Genomic DNA, 23,666 nt, shown 5'->3' with positions numbered 1-23,666 from the left:
AAGTCACACCTTCAAAGATAGGATTAGTTGCAAGATTTTTGCTTCAGCACATCTAAAAAACTCCTTTACAAACAGAACATTCTGGAGTGGAAAGAGCTGCTTCACTTTCAGGTTTTACCTGACTTTCCAAAGGTTACTCAGTTACTTCTGCATAGCTTCATGAAAGAGGGGACTCAGGTACACATCTACCAGTGACTGACTGCCAGCAAGACTTCCAGCACTTCACACCTTGACATCAATCATCTCGACATCTATCAGCTGACAGATTATGCCAGCAGACTGGCAAGATAAATACTCCATTTATGTGTGTTGTCACAATTAAGGTAGTCAGCAAAATATAGATTTGAGGCTTTGCAGAAATGCAAGTTTTCCCTTACAACCGAGGCTTTGAACAATTTGCCTCTTACATTGCCACTGGTAAGAGCAACAGTAAAAGATGTTTCAGTGCAGAGGGCAAAAAGCCGATTTAACATTTCTGTTCTTCTGAAGTAGACCTAATACAAACTGGAATGCTCAGCAGGAATAAAAATGTTGCTATCTCTTCTAAACCAAGAGTCACTCACCACCATTACTGCAGCTCCGCCAGTGGTAGGTACCGTGATCAAGGGAGACATCAGCACACCCGAGTACAAGACACAACTTCTCTAAGAGACAGACTTCCCACGCACCAGGTAAAAGCCCCTTAACAATTTTATCTGGCATCTGTAGCACATGTGTAAAAATCAGTTCTCATAACAGTTTTTATTGCTCAAAATTTCTTTACAAAATTAAGGACTAATGGGCAAGTTTGTGGAAAAAGGTCAATTGTGTTTTAAATATGGATCAAAGAGTTTGGAGTATGAGTATGGAGACAAGACAAGATTTACATTTTGTTTTTAAATGTACATAAATCTGAGACATAGTAGGATTATAATTTATGCTGGGGTGACTTTTACACAGTCTGGATTTTAGAAGTGAGCAAAATATCCAATTGTTTTCCAACATTTTTTTGTGGAGAGGGAAGTAAAACTAACTTATGAATTTCAGAAGAAAATATATTTCAATAAAAGCAACATCAATACATTTTTGCAGGAGCTTCTGGAATTGGGCAGCTAAAGTTTCCCTGAGTTGCATTTCTGTAAATATAGTTTCTAATAGTTGTAGAAGAGCATGCTTTTTGTATCAATTTTTGAAATGAGTAAATCTCATTTCTTAGCAAAAAATGTCTTTAATTACTTAGCAAAACCAGTAAACAGTTTCAGAAAATGAATCGGTGTCTATTCATAGGGGTTTTAAAATTATTTTTAAGATAAAGTTTTTTTGGTTGTTTGCAATCTTTTCGCAAACGGCACAGTTCTCGCAGTCAGCTGATGGCAGCAGTTTTTCATTTTGGGTGCACTGAATATTTTGGATGTAATACGCAGCTGCTAACCAAGAAAGGGTATATACTACATGGTCTTGTGCTAGATACGTTAAACTGTCAGCAACAGGAACCACTCCAAAGATTAAGACCTTGTTGATTATGTTTTCCATTAACCGTTCAAATTTTCCTCCTCACACCCTCCAGTACTAAGTCTTGAGTAATAAAAAAGAAGAATAATCCAATTGCATTTTTGTTTTGATGTTGGCTGAACACTCTGATGACCACCGTAGAGTGGGGGAGGCACGCCATACCAGAAAAGGGGGAACTAAGACCAATTCTCTATAATACAAGAGGATTTCTTTGAATTACACTGTATAGCTGAAGGGAGCTGGTACAACACACCCCACTATTCCACCAACTATGGTTTCCATGGGAGGTTGCAAGTTGCAGGTAGTCTTGACTTGCATGAGCTTGATGCAATTAACATTCTAAAAGTTCACAGGAAAGGCTGGGCAAAAGGTCTTACCAAACATTTCTACAACCTTGAAATGAACTTAAGAGGACAGTGCAGTGACTATGAAGAGGGTGTGGGAAGACAGGAAAATAAGGGCTGAGGGACAGACACAAGGTGCAAAGAAAAGTTGAAAAACACTGAATTAAAAAAACCTACAGACCAACAACACTGACTATATCCTACATACCTCCAGCAATCCTAGTCAAATCCATGAAACGAAGTCAACCAAAACAATACTTCTTTTTCCACAAGGGGACTCACAACCCAATGTGCGGGAACTTCCATTCCTCTTCACACCGTTATCAACAAATGGAAGTATGTTTGGATTTTTGCTTTTCATCCAGATAACAGGACACATTTTTGCCATGTGTTATATCTAATAAGCAGATATTCCTGTACAACAACCAGGGTTTAGAGGGTATTCTGAAAACACAAGCCATTACAGAACTGAGCGGTTGCATGAGGATTCCAGGTTGTGTGTAAACCATAGCAGCACATGGAGCAGCAAGGAGAGGGACATATTTGTCCATTCAAGTGACAATAATTTGGCTTTTTCTAGAGATGACTATTACACCGAAGAAAGTCACTGAGGTATAAGCCTGTACAGAAAATTCTAAAGAAGATATAAAACTGTCACGCTTTCAGGTTTCCTAATGGGCACTACTCATCACTCATGATAAGGCTTTTTAAAGAAGCACAGAAAAAGATGAGGCCAAAGGGGCTGAAACAGGTCTCCAGTACAGGAAGTTTTGCACTTTGGAAAAAAGATATTTAAAAGTCTCATGTTAGAATTGGAAGTCACTGTTAGGATTAATAGCACTAATCAGGAACTTTATTCTTAAGCAAGTATTCCCAAACTGGAAAACCCCAAGATGTTTTTGAAGGGAAGGAGAGAGAGGGAAACTGAGCACACAAATTAACGCAAAAATAGGTATATTTCTTAACCCACCTGCTATTAGGTCATCAAGAGTGTCGGTAAGCGTCTGTGCTGGAGTGGCAACCATTAATCCGTCTGGTTCTTGAACTAAGAGCCCCTGCCCAGCAATTTGCTGCTGCTGTCCTACATTGTGCTGATTCCCTAATGCTTTCTGAAGTTCAAGAGACTCTGTCCCATTATAACCTAAATTACCAGAAAAATTACATTGCGGTGCTGGCAAAGGCTGGATAGGGACAAACTCTATTTGTTCAGCAGGTGGTGGAGACTGTTGTTGCTCGTCATCTTTAGACAAGATTGTGTCAGCCTGAGGTAACCCTGAAATGTTATCCTCTGGCAGACCCTTATCAGCTTCCACTTCTGGGAAGACCCCTGTAAGTGGGCACTGCTGCTGCAGGGGAAGTGGTGTGTCTGTCTGACCTTTGGTCTCCAAATATTCTTTGGTAAACTGCTGTTGGGTTTTCATCTGCAACTGCCTTTCCACCTTCTGCAGCTCCTTCAATATTTTCTTCTTCTTCTGTACTTGTTCTTCTCTGTTCTTTTTAAGTTCTTCAATCTTATCTTTATTTAAAGGTTCACCTTGAATTAATTCCAATGATTTAAGTTGTGCTTTTTCAATAGCACTAATTCTCTGTCCAAGTTCATTCAGCTTGCCTTCAGTCTCTTCTACTATGCATTCCAAAGGCTGGTATGGGTGAAAAGGTGGCAGTAGGTCCTTATCTGCTACCTGCAGGGAACTTGACTTCTGCTTGGATGCACCTAAGCACATGAAAAATGTTTGAAAAAATGCCATGCTGAAGATACCCCAAACCTCCCCTCTCACCCACCAAAAAAAAAAAAAAAAAAAAAAAAAAAAAATCTTTACAACTAACACTGCACATCTGTCAAACCACAGAAAGGTAAACCCTACACTCCATGTTAAGACAAGAAAGGACAAAGCATATAGCTGGAATTTTCAATATTGATCCTAATATCCCTTTGGACACAGCTATTTTAATCTTAAGGAATAAGGAACCTTTATGGTTTCTGACATACATGACAATGCATATCTGGGAAGTGAAATCAGCAAGAAGAGCAAGGCAATTTAAATAATTTAATGAGTTCCCAAAGTTGTTCTGGTGTGCAGAGCAATTAAACTATTTTCCAGAGGCTAACTGCCAACAGCAAGGTTACAAGCAAAACTAGTCTCTATTTGAGAGAAGACTAACTCTACAGTAAGATCAGTATTTTGAACTAGTATTTCTCTAAAGACTATAGCATTCCACCTTTACATTCCAAACAGAATCCTACCAGCGTAGAATTAATGTATACAAATGTATTTTGAAGCTCTAGCATGTTTTTTAAAGTTCTGAGGCAAAATTAACAGTTTGCTTGCCTCCCTCTCTCCAGTAACAAATTAACAATTCTGCTCACTATTAAAAAATAATCTTCAACACGAATCTAGCTAGGAACACCAAGCCAGGGCAGCACTTCCCTGAGTGCTCACTGCCGTCAAGCAACCCAAGGCTGCTTTCCTGAAAGCCAAGTCTGTGAAACATCTAGTCAGATCTTAGGAATCTATTAAGTGCTGAAATTTTAATTATGACTTCAGATAAGAAATTTTAATTAAAAATATGGAAGGTTTTAGCCTGATCAAATAATTTTCTGCAATAACACTCATTCACTATACCCAAACAGTAATACATGTAGATTTAAAAAAACAACAAACACCAACCAACCAAAAAAAACCCCCAAATCCAAACCTTGAATATTTACAAAGCAAACTCATACAATTAATCATTAAAAAGGGAATTAAAACTTGTACACCAAAATACTAACTCACAAGTGACTTCATTTTGCATCGCTGTCAAAACAGGAGTCACATACACCTCACTCTGAAATGAATCTTTTTTTGAGGAACTAATTGAAAAAGCAAACAAATGTGAGAATTTTCTCTTAAAAGAGAATTTTCTCCTATAAAGAGGAACAACAGATATTAAAATAGAATTGAACCAACTCTGTGCTGAATACCTTCACTAGACCCTCTGGAGTCAAAGCAAGCCATATCTAAATTTAAGGAAAACAACAAAAATCTTAATGACCCCAGGAAATACCCCAGCATCCCACAAACACCGTAGACACCCTTCAGTAAGCCCTTTCTCGAGCTCAGTAATTTACACAGCTGCCTTGTACAGGTCAGTAGTTCCAGCTGAACACCTATTCCAACCACTACTGTTATTTTGTCTCTAAACCATAAGTGAGTCCCAAGACAATTTCTTGGAAGACAATAAAGAATTTGACTAAAGTTTAACAATAACTTGCTTTGTGCTAGCTGGTGGATATTTAGCTCAAGTCTGCTATAAGCTGCTGGCTATTTGGCTTTCTAGCATACTTGGGGTTTATACAGTTATCTTTTCATTTTAAGAAGTGTGACTTATAATGTAAGTTTTGCAGGCTACACTTGAAAAATACATTTGAACTCACCAAAAATCTCTGAAATGTTTGTCTATATCTTTTTTAGAAACTAATAAAAGTCAGTTAGTGTCTTTTGAAACTAAGCTGCTCCACTGTTGAAGTGGCAGAAACATTATAGTAACCTAACTGCAAATTAACCCTGCCTTTAAGACGTGACTAAGATGGGAACCCTTTGCACTGCTCCGTTTAATGTCATTCCTAAGGTTACTCTATCTCATTTCCATCCTAACACAAAGCATTCCCACGATCTGGCAGCTCTGGACAGCTTCCATCACTCTGTAGGAAAGAAAAGCTGCAGTTCAAAGAGCCCCGAAATAATACAGTACCAATATTGTTGCTCTCAATTAAGTCCCACCTGGGGAGACAACAAGCCTGTCATAGGAAAACTATTCTACAAGCACAAGAGAAAGTAAAGAGCAGAATTACAGCCTCATATTAAGACCTGGACTGGGTAGAGGAGCCCAGGGCTGGTCTCACAACAGGCAGCACTCCCCAGACAGTGGCTCAGATCAGAAATGACCACAGAAGGTTGGGACAGTTTCTGAAGACAGGCGTTAGGAAACCAGCAAGTGAAGAGTTGGGCTCTCAAGTTCCAGAAGAGGTGCAGAGATTTACTTTAATCAGCTTCTAATTAGTTAACAGGGCCACTTTTCAGGTTCCAGATCACCCCCTTCCATGCCAGAAAATAGTTGCAACTGGTAATTTTGGGGATACTGGAAGAGGACAAGGGGCAGGAAGAAAGATCTGCTAAACATGACATGCACTCCTCAACAGCCATTTCAAACCAGAGGTGGAGAAGACACTGTTGGTAGCTTTGAATACATAAGCACTATAATATAGTATTATAATATTGGAAGTATTTAAAGTAGCCATTTCCTGTTTTATCCAAATCTCATCTATATTACAGTATCCTGAAAAATACTGTGCCCATTTTAGTAAATAATTATGAAGACGACACTACTTTATACTTTCACTTTTGAAATACAGTGCAGTGAGACTTAAAAATCCAATCATAGGCCTGATCATAATTACTTCCGCTTCCCACCTCCTCACTCCCCGCCACCCCTCCAGTTTATCTTTTTGGTGGAGCATCAATCTTCTACACAATCAACCTACTACAAAATTAATTATTAGCAATATTAAGTAGTCAATTTAGCCTGTAAAGCACCTGTATTGGCCACTTTTAGAAGACCTGTTTAGTATGAAATGAAGAGCCAAGATCAATGAAATCCAGATGTTGCTACACAAATACCACTTGCCATCAGGTAATCACAATTATAGGACAAAGAATTGCTTGGTTGACAGAAAACCCAGAGTGGTTATGGGCACACCAGAAAAGCCACAGAGTAAGGAAACGACCGTTTCCCGATTTATTTTGTGAACAGTAGCACCAATTGCTGTTTTACTTATATTTCCATATTCCCACAGGTTCTGGTCCCTAACCTGACCAACTCAGCCTTCACCACCATTCCTGCAAGGCACGCACATGTCTTCAGCAAGTTTTCTGACCCACACACACAACTTAGGGCAAGACCTACCCTGCACAAATGCAGCTTCCCATCCATTTCTCTGAATTCTTATTCTCTCCAGGAAATGAGTGCTAAATGTTTCCTATGGAAATCTCCTGTACTTCTCCCATACATTGTAGATAATCTCCTAAATCCCTCAGTTGCAATAATCCATTCACCCAAATGAGCATCCCCCAAGCACCATTACTGGTCTCTTGAGCATCCACTAATATGCAGGGAGGACACCATTACCAGTTTTTAATGTCTTCTGGCTGCAAATTTAAAGGTCCTAGACATCTAGACACTGTGGACAAGAGTTTGGAAAAATAACCTTCATAGTTATAGTCCTCAGGTGGCTCTCCTAAGCAATTAAACTCTTCTAATTTAAGTTTGCTTAAAACACATTCACTCTTTATAGGGTTGCTGCCTACAAACAAGTCTGATACCATATTTCATCCTGTGTGCTTATGGTTCTCAAGGAACTTGCTCTTCTAGCCCTGACTTCTAATCTATAGGATGTCATCTTCTCCCAAGAAAGAAGTAATTTATATGCCCTTTCACAATGAGTAGAGCAGCACAGATGAGATGCTGTCGGTCCAAAATAAACCTACCTAAAACTAGCTTATTGACGCCAATGACACTGTTATTAGATGTACCGTCTACAGTTGCTAAGACTCAAATGACAGCCTCGTACTTTAGAGCAGTAGCACAGACAGGTACTTGTGCTGTCCTCTGCAAGTCTGAGAACTGAGAAATTTACTCCAAGGAAGTGTCTGAGAAATATGAAGTAGATAAGTAATTTTCTAACCTAAACGAAGGCTAGTTCAGATCTTACCCTAAAAGCACTAACTGATGAATTAGCAAGGACAGACATTTGTTGTATTTTAAAGCAAGCAACGAAAGTTTAAGAAAAATCACTACTTTATTTTTAAGGTCTTTTCAGAAAATTAAAAAGACCAAAGGTTTGTTTTTACAAACCATTATACTCTTCAGGAAGTTTCTGTCAACACAACTTGCATTTCAGCTTAGTGGTTTTCATCTTAGCCACCACCTGAAACAGTTATATTATACTTTACTTTTTATTAGATGAAATTCTGGAACTTGTTGACAGCTTCTTAGAGTTGTTAAATGGGGAAGAAAAAAAAAAAAGAAGAAAAAAGAAAGAAGAGGAAGAAAAAAATAAGAGTGGATCCGAATCAAAAAAGTTAAATTCTAGAAGATTTTTCCAGTATTAAAAAAATGGCAACAAGGAAAAAAGTCAACTGCATGATACACATTTGTACATTGAAATACATCTTCTCTGCTGGAACCAATGCCTAGCATATAAAGCTGTATCAATCACCATGTCATCCTGATAGGTAATATTACCTAGAACTTGAAAACAAACAAACAAAAAACCACACCACACCCCAAAACCCAAAACAAAAACAAAAAACCAAAACAACCCAGATTCAGTCTGTTCCTCACTTCACAAAAGACAGATGTCAGGAAGCATAAATCTATACTAAGATCTTTATGCTTTGTTAACAGAATTGCTTTTCCACTGTTCTTGCACTTTAGGGTTTTTTAAAAATCTGATTTCACTCAGAAGTCGAGAATTAGATTTGCAGTCTGCAATTAAAATTCACCAGCCTCATCAACAGGAATAAGATGAGTTCAATATTGAATTTTCATGAAAATTCTATATTTAACTGTAATTCATAACAGTAAGAAATTCAGCTCTAAGAACCTGGGGAAACAATCAGTCAATCCATATACACACAAATGCAAAGTACAGTATTATATAATCTGGCTAATTGGGCAATAAAAAAATAGCCTACTTTTTCCAAGTAAATTCATCCGCTACATTGTTTTTAATACATATTCAATTCTTCTTTAAAAAGAACAGGACAATTTGTGGAGGGCTGAATGATGAGATGAGTTTGTATTTTCACTACATTCCTCCTGTGAACCATGCAGTATTTTTGCCAATCTTTATCACTCCTGCAGCTGTTTCTATGGAAAACTTGCAGGGAAGAGGTGCAACGATATCCAACAGGCAATGGTTACATGGCTGAAACCAAGCCAAACTTTCTGACAGTCAAAAACATGAGTTACCTTCCAGTATTAGTCATCTTCCCAAGTTTCCTCTGGTGGCTTGACAGTATCTAACTGGAAAATTGCTAAGATGTAATTAAATTAGTTGGTGGCAAGCAGGTGACTGAAGCTTCAAAGGAGCAGAATTTCAAAAATCACTGCGAAAAGATTTTTATACGGTTGTGCTCTTAGGGACCTACACGTGTCTTGATTTTAAATAATCTGCTTGCACTGCTAAAGATTTGCATAAAAGAATAACAAGTCTGTAAGTCTACTAAGAAAGTACTAGTGAAGTTAAAAAGCCATGAGGCATGGACTGTTACATTTCATTTGGTAACTCATCCTGGATAACTGGGTCAGCTGCTGAGCCAGGCAGAAAATACGGAGGAAGTGGCAAGAGTTAATGAGAAGATGTTGAAGCACATGAAACAATGAACAGGCAGCTGGACTGTGCACTAGAGAAGTCTGAAAGGAGTCAGAATGGAAAAGCAAGAATATCAGCTTGCCTTTTTAATACCTTCACCTCAATGAGAACAATATAATCTTTCTAGTTCTACTGTTAACCTGGCCCGTATTTCAATTAAATCACACAACGTATGAGATCTCTGCCAGTATATAACTCAGTATTAGGCATAAAAGTCAGATATTGGAGTATAAAATATTAATTGAATTTGTAGCTACTGAAGCTATGTGGAGTTTGTTTTTCTTTCCTTTCTCCAAGCCATTAGACTGTTAGATTTAGCATGGGGATACAGGGGATACCGTATATTGAAGGTCTAACTTAAAAAGCTTACAGATTCCAAAAATCCTACTCAACTTTAAGGGAACTCTGGTCTCCTTCCCAGGGATCAAAGGCAGACGTAGGCAGCTTTCACATGAATAACTTAAGTCTATTACATCTTCTGGAATTCTAAGAAAACATGCACCCCAAATAAGAAACACTGCAAGTTACTGCCCACTTAAAAACAACAATAGAGAAGTCTAATGACAGCATGTTGATAGGTTTTAAGCACTCAGTTAAGGCCTATTAGTTCATTTGTAAGCACAATTTCAGATTAGCTATTAAGTAAAGCAAAGCTGGAGAAAAACTTACAAAATAACAGACACCTCAGCCTCCAAAAATAGACTATTTTAAATTTTGACATGTTTAAAAACACCTTACATAGTTCAAATATTTCAACTATGAAAACAATCTTGCTGCTTTCCATAGAGTTCCTGAGCATCCTCTTGTCGCACTAGTGTGTTGTTTTTCAATAATGTTCTAAAAATATGCCACAGGTTCAAGCCACTCTGCTCACCAGGCACACTCTGTGAAAGACTAAGGCAGAATCACAGATACTGCCGGGAGCTTCAGATCTCACTCTTACTAAACATTAGCTTGCATTTGCAAATTAGACAAGATTATCAACAGCAACACTATTACACCAGCTGATTTCCTGAAGAAATCCAACAGCATTCCTTTTGACCATTTCATGTGCTGGGCACTGAGACCCCTCGCCCCAGGGAACCAGATGCAGGGGCACTTCGAGCTGCATCATAGCCACTGTGCTTTACACCCCTTGCAGTATAAAGCAGGAGTGACCCTCTGCTCCTGCAGAAATAGCACATTTGTTTTTTCTAGCCAAAAGGCTCTCCGTGTTGAGCTGCCACATCAGAATTGCTGCTGGCTGCTGAGCAATCCTGACCACATTCAAATGAGGGCAGCAGCAAGTACAAAACACCAGGGAAGGAATCTCCTGCCTCTCCCCATGAACGCCCAGAGCTCAACTTCACTGGGATTTCACTTTTACATGGACACAATAGACACATGCTAAACGTAGTGCATTAAAAACGATCCTTCCTAAGCATGTAAGAGTTGAGGTCTGTTCAGTCCTGTGAACTAATTCCCCTGCTTCTTTCACCTGATTTTTCTTCAGCTCTTTAGGAGGTTACCATCTTTGTGTACTACTTTTATCTAAGTCTCTCTAGATCCACTGTCAGCTCTGAAATGTTTTTTTCAGTTGCTAAACATTGATATTAAATCCTTTGCCAAAATAATTATTCAAATGCCAATTATTCCATATGCCTTCTTACTTTACTGAAGAATAATAACGTAAGTCAAAATCAGACCATAGATGCCTCTTGAAAAAGCCTCACACATATTTGAATCGTAACAGTAACATACAAGTGTATTGTAGTTTTACACTCGACTTGCCAAGAACTCTTCAGGAAACAAGTTGTTACTATGGCATTTCTTGCAAAACTAATACAGGTCCTTAAAAATCAGACTGCATTGAGGTTAAGAAGGCTAGGTGCTCCTCTCCTTCCTCCAAGTAGTTAAGAGTTTATACAAAAACTCAGAGGGCTACTTCTAACTGTGAAGGCAAGAAATTTGTCTTCCCCAGGATAAACTGTTTTGTTACGTAAGAACTTACGACTGCTTCCCCTCCCCCCTCCCATGGAAATAATGAACATGTCTTTATTCACACCCTCTTTTGCCCCTCATCTCCTAAGAAGTCTAACAATGAAAGTCCGGTATATTAAAGCCAAGTGTGTATAACAAGTTAAGAATGGAAGTTCAGCAAAGAACACTAACTCTATCACAGTTAAAGTAGCAGAGTGGTATCACTACATCATCACACAGCGTTTACCACAAAAATACCATTTTTCCCCTAAGGATCTGAGATCCACAACAGGTTTGCACACAAAGTTTTCAGGAATGCTTCATCAGCCCAATGACACTTTTCAGATTACTACTTCTCTTGCAACGCATCACAGATTAGTTTTGCTGACACGCGTGAAGCATGTCTTGAAACACTGAGAACTACTAGATCTCTCTGTGCCAGTTCCGACAACACAGTACTTCTAAAAACATGCCTAAAGTATGTGCTGACATTTGCAATAAGGTGTTGGTTTTTTTTTAAATGAGAGCTATTTCTTAAACTACAATCAACTATTTGCTTTGCATAATTTGATTAAATAACATGAGACTTTAAACTTATAACTTTAGTCTTCTGACTCGGTATCAACTAATCTCTCATTGGTTTCTATGCATCACAAAATGTACTTCCAGAACACTAACCCACTTCGCAATACTAATAGTTATTTAATTGTAAGGGCATGCACATACTGGTATATAGCTTTTTGCTGTTTTATTTGAACCAGAAGTTGCATATTCTTTTCATTTGTTTGGTACTCATTTTTATGAAATCCAAAATATCAAGTGTTGCATATCCTAAGAAAATGATACAATAACTGCATTAGAGAAGTCACACACATGGCATATATGCATGGAGAGAGTCATGGCTGCACACTTAAATACCATTAGGTACACAATTTTTTTCCTCTCTTCATTTGTGCCCTTGGGGGTTTTTTGTTTGTTCGTTTTAGGAAGCACTGAGCACTTCCAGAATAAAGGAATTAAGTAAAGCTAGCTAATAGAGCTTTGGATACTATAATATTTCAAATTCAAAACTGTACATCATTAGGAGCTGCAGTTTGTAACTTTCCACTTGAGAATCTGCTGCTCTTTCGGAGCTGACTTAGCAGACATGATGAATTTGTTACAGAACCCATAGCTAGAAACAAACTGCTAAATTCACCATTTAATGACTGCGAATAGTTTTAACCAGTCAGTTCAACCATGGTCAAAGCAAAAACCCTGATGTTATGATCACTTACAAGAGTACTATAACTAATACAAGAACGATTCTCCTGTAAGTAGATCTGCATTGGCTTTTTACAGTGCTAACATGTTTGCATTGCTACTGTAGGAACAGAAAAAAGTTGATATATCAAGTTCATGGACAATAGTTGCAACTATTCTAGATAACCAATGTACAATATTTAAAAAAGTTAACACCACACCTAGAGTTTATTCAAGTTTTTTATCAGTCTGCACTATGGCAGTTACTACCATCATTCTCTTCCAAAAAATTAGAATAAGCATAATTCTAATAAATTAGAATAAGCATAACAAAATTAGAATAACCAGTGTTACTTTACTGTAGAATACAAGAAAATAAGCAAAAACTATACACTATATAAAATACTTCAAGTTATACTTCATTAGAGGTGTTCAAGAATTGATGGAGTGGACTATACTATGCATAAGCTCTAACAAAATTGTCCCCAGCCTATCAGTTTCCAAACTGCATATATTCTCCAAGTGGCTACATACTAACCTTTCACCACTCCCAAGAGAGGTGGCGAGTTCTCTTGAGGAGTTCTGTCAGGTTCCTGGGGGGGTACAACCATAGCAAGTGTATGCACCGGTACACGTGGAACCTTAAAACAAAGCCACAGACACACACTCAGATAAAAAAAAACTTTTAAATGAACCAGATCTTGAAGTGTTAATACAAATACATGTTTCTACAGCAGACCTCCATTCCACGCTTCCCAAACTGCGCATGCTATGCTACCTCTTGGTATGACCTGTCCCATGCTATTTTATTGTGGATAATATGTCAAAGTTAACTATGTTACTCTTCACAAAATCCTGGGTTGTGTAGGCTGGAAAACTTAACATCTTTAGGCTTTTAATCAACTAACTCCCCTGGAAAGCTACCTCTCCAACCTGCAGAATTCTAAATTTACACAATATATTTTCTTTCATATAACAAACAAAATCAGCAACAACATTTGAGGGGTGCTGTCACAACAGTTTGGAACTGTTGAAACAAAATACTAAGCAAACGCAAACAAGAAAATAATATTCTTTTGAGATACCAGGTTTGGGACTATCCTGTCTAAGGAGCAGGAAAGAGAACAAAGTTCGTGCACTCTTCAGGACACTGCAGACAGTACCAATCACCTTTCTCACTCTCTACCATTTTCAAATGCGTAGACTTTTTTTAATTCTTTCCACTGTTCATGTTCACATCTAAATTAACCTCAGAAGGTAACTACTAAGAAAATGCTTCTTTGCAACATTCATAGTGATATTTAAAAAAGAATTCCTTATTCCTTACCTGAGACTGATCCTGAGATGGAGGTGTGAGCTGAGACAAGTCTGCTGCAGGAACCGACAAAACATTGTTTGGGTAATCCAGCAAGTAAGAAACAACATTTGTATGTCCTCCTTTGGCGGCTTCAATGAGCATTGTTGAGCCATCCTGAAGTGAGATTTTAGAAATAAAAAGCCAGAAGATGAATTTTGCTACCTGGTGTAGCACATAAGATATGAATTAGACCATTTAAAAATGCACATTTACTAATCCATTAAATCACCTACGTGGTTCTTTCAGTACCTATGATAAATGCATAGTTTTAAATGAGTACCTTGAGCCGATGAGTAGGATCTGCACCATGAGCCAGAAGGAGCTCAACAACTGCCAGGTGGCCTCCGGCACATGCCAGTGACACCACCGTGTGGTCATTATTAGCTGTAGCCCTGTTAACATTGGCACCTATAAAGAGAAGATCTCAGAATTAAACACAAGGAAATTCTTTTAAAAAGAAAGTATCAACAAGTACAGTATTTTCTGGAATAGAGGTAAACTTTCCTACTCTTCCTAATTCATACACACTTCTAGCGTAAAAGCAAGGGATTTTGAATAACTGATGGCTTCTACACATCATCCTCTTCATCTTGTAGAGACAAGGCAGTACTAACAGTAACAGTGGGCCTCATAAGTGGTAAGAGAGGGGGAACACAGTGTACAAAGCACAACTTTTACATTTTCATCCTAAGCACTTATCAGTATCCCTACATGGTGCAGTTTTTACTGTTTCAGACAGTACTTGAGGATGTGTGTTTTCTGAAGGAGGAAGTGCTTTTTTTAAGAAACTGAAAATATTTGCTGTACTTCAATTCTATTTATTAATTTATACAACTGAGTAGGAAAAGTAGCAAAATATTTTGATTCATTGTATCATGAACTAAATGAAATTCAAAAACCCTTAACAGTTTTACAAATGCTCACATATACACAACCAGATTAATTTTGAAGAAGGATCACAAACATTCAGTAAAGTGCCATTTTAAGTTTTTTAATTAGTTATTTAAACTAGTATTTTACCTTTGCTAATAAGGAATTGCACAGTGCATAAATGACCAGCTCGTGCAGCCTTCATAAGTGGGGTTCTCCCACCTTCAGATTCATGTTCCTATTGTAAAGGAGAAATAACAGATATATAAATGGGCAAATATTATATCACTGTTTCAGCTTTTGGACCATCTCGTGATGGGACCAGAATTACCTGTCTCAGTAGCAGATCTATCTTATAAGCTGACTGGAATCAATGTAAACTGACTGGAATCAATTTTCCTGTTAACTTAAATACTGAATCACACTGTCAAAAAGCATTAAGACCGCATCCATACTGTTATCACACAAGGAAGTTTCCCTACTTACATAGCCCTTTTTATTTTCGTCTTCAAATGCATAACATACTTGAGAACAGTAACATCTTGTTTCCTCCTCAAAAAGGAAAGACCATTTAACAGAAATATCATCCAGCATCAGACAGTATACAAATAACTATGAACTGATGTGCAATAGTCCTGAGAGCTGTCACATACTGCATGCCAGACCTTTAAAACTGCAGTAATATCTGAACTGCAGACATTTTTAAAACACACTGAAGAGGATCAGCAACAAAAATGAGACAAATCACTGCAGATCACAAAAAGTCTCTGAATAAGAGGACTGGAGAATAAAGCGGAAAGAAGACAAAAGGATGATACAAACCAACAAAAAGGAAATGAGCGACAAGAACAATTTTCTAATTTAAAAAGTTTCTGAATATTGGAAGGATGTGGCTAAATACAAATGCACTAGAGAAGTTACAGAACTAGAAAATTTGCCTGCTATGTAGACATATCAATACCACAAAGAATGCTGACTAGTATGTATCAACCCTCCCACAGCAACAAGGAGAGAAAACATAGTCTTCCAGGGAGTGTTTGTATTTACGCTCTGAATATTCAGGCTGATCAATAATATACTTGGACCATGGGCTTTTTTAATTAAATATCTGGGAAGCCAAGCTCTAAATTCACTATGTACTTCTGGAATTGCATGTATATCTGACAGTGAAAGTTAACATTTAGTACTGACTGTGGATGATACTGTTATTTACAAATATAAAAGGACAAAAATAGATTTGACAGAACAAATCAACTCCTTCCCATAGTTTCAGTATTCCTGAAAACTCTGCATATGTCCTCTGTCATATGTCTTGCTTTGGTTGCAAGCTGCACTGTAAGTTAGCTTTCTGTTCATACCCACAGTGAAGAAGTGTCTTGACTGGATCTCCTGTTGGAGACAGACCCCATGCAGAAAACACAAACCAATGCTTTGCTGTAACAAGGGTTACACTACCCCTCTCCTGTGAGCTTTGGAAAGAGCAGAAATGCTCTGCTCCTCCGCCTTCATAAGAACTTTGTATTATTGTACACCGCTTTAACACACGTTTAAACACCACATTAGCGCTCTGATTTCTTTGCTTACTTGGTAGTATGATGCGTAAGCGCACACATGCAGATAGGAAGCCTTACTGCTTACAGACCTACTAAAGTCACTTTTTTTTTTTTTTCTTTAATAAGTAGTTTCCACTCCCAGGGCAAATGACTGTTTAGCTGTCAATAAATATATGCATGCTTTTGGATTGTCTGCATGTCAGAAATATCTGCAGGACACGTAAAGCTAATTATGTTAGTATGTGGCCCTGTGATGTCCAAGACCTAGTAGCGTGCCCTTGAGCTCTGATGCTTACTCTGGTATTTGACATAGTTTTTCCTTCCTCAGCCACTGCCAATAGATCATAAAAAGCCAGATGCTGCTGTTTGCCTTATGCACAGTAAACCCCTGGTATTGCTAGCAAATCACTCACAAAGCAGCTATGGATGCAAAGAACTATTGAACATCGCTTCACTCACTGAGCAGGACCAGAACATTGCTGCCCAAACAATTTAATACACATTCCTAAATCCCCACTGATGCAACAGCAAAAGATGGCAAGAAGCAAAATTTATTTTAGGTCATCTTAGCTATATTCAAGATAGAGGAAAAGACATCCTATATTGCCTTCAAATGTAGCATTTTAGATAACTAGCAGTAAGATATCATTATTTGTAACATTCTCTATTCCTAGCAGACTTCACTGTTGAAGTCTTAAACACAGATGTCAGGAGGCTTCCTCATTTAAATGCAATGCAGTTATTCTGCCCAGTTTAACCAACTGTCACTTCATCAAGCAGGCAGAACTTGATCCTCAACTATTATGCACTTCAGATTCTTGCAGTACTGTACAAATCATCAGTTCAGCCATACTAAACCATTTGTGTGCCCACCTGCTGTAGATCTTCAAAAGTTATTACATTTTGATGGTATTTTTCACACCAGAAGATAGAAATGCTTATTTTATTTTAAGATTAAATTAGTTCTATGACTTCAGCACTCTACTTACCCCTAATAAAGGCTAACAGCATCAGCTCAACCTTTAAGGGAAAACATCTAGAAGAAGCCAAAACAAGAAGCTGAGCCACTGCAGTGCCTTTGTCTACTCACATCCTTTCTTTTACCTAGAATAGCCATAAATTTCAAAGACTTTTCTTCTTAGCTGTAGCAGATAATCAAAATCAGGACAGACAACATGAAAGCTGTCCAAAAGCATCCCCCCCATCAGCTTTCCAATATGCTTCTTCCTTGTATTAATATGAAGTACATGCAAATGCTTATTTTCTAAGAACAAAAACTACCAAGGAGTACTCATCTCCAAAGACATATTTTCCCCAGCTATCTGCACTGTAGGCCTCACCACAGTATTCTGCCTCTCTTCACTGCTCCAACCCTGAGAAATACTGCAGTTAGTATGATCAGAAAGAGGTATAAAGGAGAACATCTATGCCAGCTTTGACTAGAAAAGCCAGTCTCTAAACACTTGAGTAATGTGCTCTCCTGCTAGTTCTGCTTGAATAGAAAGAAAGCCCGAGAAGAATTTTCTGTCAGTTTGGGTACCAGATGGAAAGGAAGGGGAAAGCAAGACTATTACCCAAATCGGGTAAGAGTTTACATTATCTAAACCTTTTCCACTGGGACTCAAAAAGGAGATGCGAATCCAGTCATTAATAATTATTTCCTTTCTAGAAAAATGAATACTTCAGACAGCAGAGCAAAAGCAGTGTCATCAGAAGCATCTAATGACAATCATTGATATTTTTTATTCTTGACTTTTGAGTTCTCTGTTTCAGGCAATTCCAAGATCAGTTACATAAGGGCTTTCCCGCCCCCATTATTCTCCTTGATTCACAAGTATTCATGGTTGGCAAGTATTCACTAGGGTATTTTTCTCAAGTTTCCAATGTCATCTGTTATTTAAAAGTTCTAGAACAAAATTTGCGTTTTCAAAGTAAAGGTCCAACTGCTCTCTTCAACAAGCCTCTCTCATCCATGACAACAGTGCATATTTAACGGAAATCTAAATGTTATTCTAAGCAAAATGATTTAGACAAAGTTTTTGATGCCAGACAATAGCCAGACAATACAGTTCTTAATACTATGCCACTTTGCTAATTTTCAAGATTGAACTCCTATCAAGAGATACAGTATTCTAGCAGTTACCAACCTAATTGTCCCAGATAAACTTCCTGAGATATGTAGCAAACCAGTATTTCAGAAGCACCTAAAAACTCAACTAGGCCTCTAGTTTAAAGTAAATATCTGAAAACGGAAGACCTTACAGGAAGCTAGGTATGTACTAACAGGTTTAACATAGCTACTTGTGCCAATAGACTCAACGAGATAACTTGCTGCATTTGTGATGGTTGAGATACTGTTTTTTCAAAATAGGGCTTTAGAAAACCCAACAGAAGGGAAAATGCAGGACAAAGATGACATGTCTAGCCTACACAGCAAGTCTTTGTATTTTTCAAGAAATTTAGATGCCTTAAAGCCATGCTTATTTTTAGCATGTATCCTGAGGCTGCAGCTTACAAGCATCAAAGGCCAACCTCACCTGATGCTTGCCCGGCTCTATGCCCTCCAAAATAGTCTTCTTTAAGTCCTCCTGTTTGTCCTGTGAAAGAAAAAGAAGAACTCACGGCTCTTGTTCTACAAATAGATGTTGTTCTTGGTCATGAAGACCTGGAATATGAACTTAAATGGACCAGATCCACCAGCTGAAAACTCTGTTTTGCTGGAATTAGGCAAGCAAGCACAAAGGTAAGACCAAGCAATGCAGCTCTCACCAGTTAAGACTCCTACCACAAGCCATTCAGATTCATGAAGAGAGCACAAAGGTCATACAAAGCATCTCATTAAATACAGGTGACTTTTTGTCCACTACTGGCAAAAGAGAGGATTTCATTGTCCTTTGCACCATCCAAAGACTGCAACACAACATCCAAAGGTGTTAACTACAAAAGTTAGCTTCACATGTCCTACAACCTTTTGCTTTATTTGTAGAAGACTGAGGGCCAAGTCTAAAAAGACCTGAAAACCCTGACCATCCCCTGATGGTTCAAGAAACAGTACTGAAAAGCATGACAGCCTCTCAGGTCCCTCACTATAACAACAACATAGCTACCTCCAAGCATGGTTTCACTCAAATCCATAAAGTATTGGCTACTTTTGTAGATGTTTAAATGCTGCCTTATGCACACATCACTGTCATACATATAAAGGAAAGCGAGTTTCTAATTAAGGAGCCATGTTAGTGTGAGGGATGTTATCAGTGGAAGGCAAAGCAATGATCCATGCAATGACAAAAACTTATCTGTCTAAAAATATTTTGTCATAGGGGAAGAATCAAGAGGTAGCTTGGCATGCCTGTTTGGTTCTGGGTGGGGGTTTTTTTGCAACTGGAGTTATGTGTATGCCAGGTAGCCAGTTTTAGTCTTTCAAGAAAAGCCATGCATGGAATTTTAACAAGTATAAAGAGCTTTGGGGAGAGCTTGACAGTGTAAAATGAGAAGAATGCAAGGATGAAGCTGCCCTCAGGGGTCCTCCTCTGTCTCTCAATTTCAGCATAAAAGCACCCAACTCCAGCACTAGATCAACTCTCCTGTGCAGCAGAGACTCATGCACAGCTGCAAGGCAGCCCAGATTAGAAAATCCCAATTTAAAACTCTTTTCTGTACATCCCAGTTGAGAAAAGCTGGGATCTTCTCAGTGTCCAAAAAAGAAGAATCTCTTTTGTTTTCAGCTACACTGAAACAAAGATGCAACCACCTTGTCAAGAGCAGTCTCACTTTCAGAAAGGAGACTAGAATCTCCAGTGTACAACACTTCATCAAGGTCTGATTCTACATTAAAAGGGAACAGGCATACAAACAGACACTTTTAGTTTATAGAAAGGTATACAGCTTAAAAGCAGGGTATTTCCTCTTATTAAATATCACCAGTACTCTTTGTGAGCTTTACACTCCTTAACCTAGCTCCTGTGAGAACATATATGCAATACACATGTCTTACCTTACACAAGCTTTGAGATAAAGGCAACTTCTAGTAAAGACGCAAAGAAGAAGGAAAAAAAAAAAGAGAACTCTTATAGGAAAAACAAACGTCTCCTCTCACCTTTGAGATTAGACAAATCCTTGCCATACAGGTAGATAGCTGAATTACTGAAGTGCTGGTAATTTTTTCCTGAAGCTATTAAACCATACCACCACTTAGAAAAAATGCCTTTTATCAAATCATACTTCAGAGTTCTAATCTCCAAAATTTTACACCTATTAATCACAAAATCTTTTGTCCCCATAAAGAAGTTTATAAACAAGTAAAATGCACATTCGGTCCAGGGGCAGGAGTTCAGACTAAGACCCTGAAAGCCTCTAGTCCTGCAGGCGATAAAGGAACTAGAATGAAACTAAGGCACAGATGGGATCACAGGCTGAAGTCTTCAGATGTGCCACATATTAAGTCATACATATACTTGGCAAAGCAAGCTGATTTCAAAATGCATACATTAACGAGGAAAGGTGTAGGCCTGCCAAGCTCATTTTGCTACAGATTTTGACAGGCCAACTTTGTCCCTGTAAGGACATGGAAGAGACATATCCCTTAAAGAAGGGCATCAGAAAAGCATCAGAGTAATTGGTAACAAGCCAGACTTCATAAACAATTAGTCACAAGGAGATACAAATTCATCAAAATACCATACACGATTGAGCAGCTCTCCAGCAGACAGAAACAGATAAGCATTTACTCTGACACTGTTCATTTCTAGTGTAACTTGCCACTGCAGAGTTTTAAGGAAAAATTAACCACAAACCAAAGAAAGTTCACCTTAGCCATCATTTTCTTTTTGTTCTCCTGGTTCTTATAAAGCCATATTCCTTAATGAATTTAACAGGAGCTCTCAAGATTTTCACTGGTTCTTGAACTGAATTACATATTCGATATCTAGGCCAGAGGATCAGTCCCTGAAAAGCAAGAGTTCCCATTTTCTACTTGCAAGAACAACAGCTTTTTTGTGCTGAGTTGTAGTGGCAATAATCGCTCCCCATTCAGACAAAACTCTACTGGGGAGTAGAATCACTTATAATATAATGATCATAAAATGGTTTGGGTTGGATGGGACCTTCAAAGACCATCTAGACCACCCCCCTGCCATAGGCAGGGACATCTTCCACTAGACCAGGGTGCTCAAAGCCCCATCCAACCTGGCCTTGAACCCTTCCAGGGATGGGGCATCCACAGCCTCTCCGGGCAACCTGTTCCAGTGCCTCACCACCCTCATTGTAAAACATGCTCAAACTTTAGCTCAAGGTTCTATTTTGAGATTGAGAAAACCTCAACTGGACATGAGCAACACCCAAGAATCAGTTCATTAGAGTGAGCTGGGTAACTTCAGCAAAGTTGTAAGACTTCACTTTTCAATGAGCACAATACAGGAAACCCCCTGACAAAAACATCTCCTGCCCTCTGCCCATTTGGCTAACCCAGCACGAAAGAGGCTCATCTTCACACCTTGAATCTCAAAGTCTGCACCTCAAATGGCACTCAGTTCTGACCTCCTGGCAATTGAAGAGACACCTGAGAAGTCAAGAAAGATTTGAGCTCTTAAAATAGATTATATGCTTTCCAAATCACGGAAAAAAGGCTCTGAACTGGGAAGAAATGGGAGAACTGATTGCAACAGATCTTGACAGCCACTGTTTATTGTTCCTTTAACTCAAGAGCATTTGGGGAAGAAAGATCAACTTTCTTTCCTCAATCTAGAATCAGGGAGAAGAAAAAAAAACCTCATAAACTATGCTCCTTGACTTCCTGGTCTGCAATAAAACAGAATATGCAGGTGGCTCACAAAACAATAAAGTAACAACAGCAAAATCCAGTAGGGGCTACATCTCTACAGGTAAATAAAATAGAGCCAGGAGACAAGCTTAGACATGAGATCACAGGTCATTCACACTGCTTATTCCTTTGCAGCCTCCCTGGCACAGTGCTGGCCCTCTCAAGAACCACAGGGGAGGAGGTCACCAGGGACTGTTCCCAGTGGGCAGCATGGAAAGAAAATGTGACATCAAGTTAGTCTCTACTTATCTCCAAGTCCTCAAACCCTCAAGAACCCCTTCAAGATCTCATCCCACAACCCAGGGGTGTCCAATGTATGCTCCCAGTATTGCATTATGAAAACACCACTCTGACAGGCTGCAACATCACCACTGACATTCTTACGGACACAGGGGCACAACCCCAGGCTGGATAACCTGCCAGAACCAGTGCTACACAGCAGGTATGCATTCAGTGGGTGCCATTTGTCCTTGCCATCACAGAAAAGCCCTCAGCCCTGTTTAAGACATAACCAGTATTTTCCTCAAAAAGGACCATTCCACAGCAGGGTAAGATGTTGTATGTCCAGCTCCTCTGTGACTGTGATATAAACCTCAGGTATAAAGAATGCTTCTGGAAAACAATGAAACATCAGTGAAAGCAATCCCAGGTAAGACTGAAGTTGCAGGATGAAAAGGGAAAGAAAAGCAACTGGAGATGTACTTTCATTTGCTGTGTCTGAACACTAGGAGAGCAAAATTAACTAGACAAAGACAGACCAACCAGAGGTTTAAGTCCAGATCTGCATTCAACTCCCTACTCCACCACAGACTCCCTGGGACAACTTCGCGAAATCATCTAACCTCATTTAAATTATTCTTCTAGATTTCAGTTTTCATTAGTAATCTGCCACAGTACTGCCAAAGAAGCTTTTTCATACTCCAACAGTAAAGCAACACACTTCAGAAACCTTTCTCAGAACAATTACAGAGATAACAAAACAACTTACAACTTCTAATAAAGCAAAACAACACAGAGGTTTGAAAGGAAACTACTCCAAACCCAAGGCACCTGCTGTAAAAGCATCACTGCAGTTTTGCAGTTATGTCCACATTTACTGACAATCAGAATTCAAAACTGGTAGATTTATATGGCAGGTCTCCCTTTCATGTGCAAATTTCCTTTGCTTCCTTACTATATTTTTCTTGGCAGCTCTGCATTTTGATTGGCAATACAAGAAAATGCAGTAAAATAAAACTTTAGAAAGGCATGAGATTTTTCTCAGCAATACTGATCAGAACTCAATGCTAAAGGCCACAAGCACTGCTCACCTTAGTGATGAGAGGAGAAAAATAAAAATGACACAACTCTAGTAGTTTGAAGTGACATTTAAGCAGCAACCCCTGCATGTTTTTTAAACTTTATGCATAGCAATTTGTTTGTTTGTTTGTTTGAGGCTTTGCTCCTCACTGTGAGATACTTCATGGATTATATGTTTTTATAACCAAGTACTTCTTTTTTTTAATAATCAATAAAACCCCCAAAACCTATCCTGCCTCTACTAAAGTGGCTGATGCTCAGTACCCAACACTGAATTGAGCGAAGTGCAGCAGGTGTGCCAAAAAACCCCACAAAC

At 38.6% G+C, this 23,666-nt stretch overlaps 1 protein-coding gene across 1 annotated transcript in view; it reads right to left on the bottom strand.

Moving 5' to 3' along the window:
* ANKHD1 (ankyrin repeat and KH domain containing 1) overlaps positions 1-23,666 on the bottom strand; it is a 108,041-nt gene that overhangs the window by 40,649 nt on the left and 43,726 nt on the right. The window contains exons 10-15 of the mRNA XM_010565980.1: positions 18,771-18,830; positions 14,831-14,918; positions 14,091-14,218; positions 13,781-13,924; positions 12,992-13,094; positions 2,806-3,549 (exon numbers count right to left, since the gene is read on the bottom strand). Coding sequence (XP_010564282.1) covers positions 2,806-3,549; positions 12,992-13,094; positions 13,781-13,924; positions 14,091-14,218; positions 14,831-14,918; positions 18,771-18,830 — 1,267 coding nt within the window. The remainder of the gene's footprint in view (positions 1-2,805; positions 3,550-12,991; positions 13,095-13,780; positions 13,925-14,090; positions 14,219-14,830; positions 14,919-18,770; positions 18,831-23,666) is intronic.

Source organism: Haliaeetus leucocephalus, unplaced genomic scaffold, assembly GCF_000737465.1.
Source record: "Haliaeetus leucocephalus isolate CR32 unplaced genomic scaffold, Haliaeetus_leucocephalus-4.0 Scaffold199, whole genome shotgun sequence".
NCBI classification, from domain to species: domain Eukaryota; kingdom Metazoa; phylum Chordata; class Aves; order Accipitriformes; family Accipitridae; genus Haliaeetus; species Haliaeetus leucocephalus.
The sequence above is the reverse complement of the archived record's forward strand: the minus strand, read 5'-3'. Positions and strand labels throughout refer to the sequence as shown.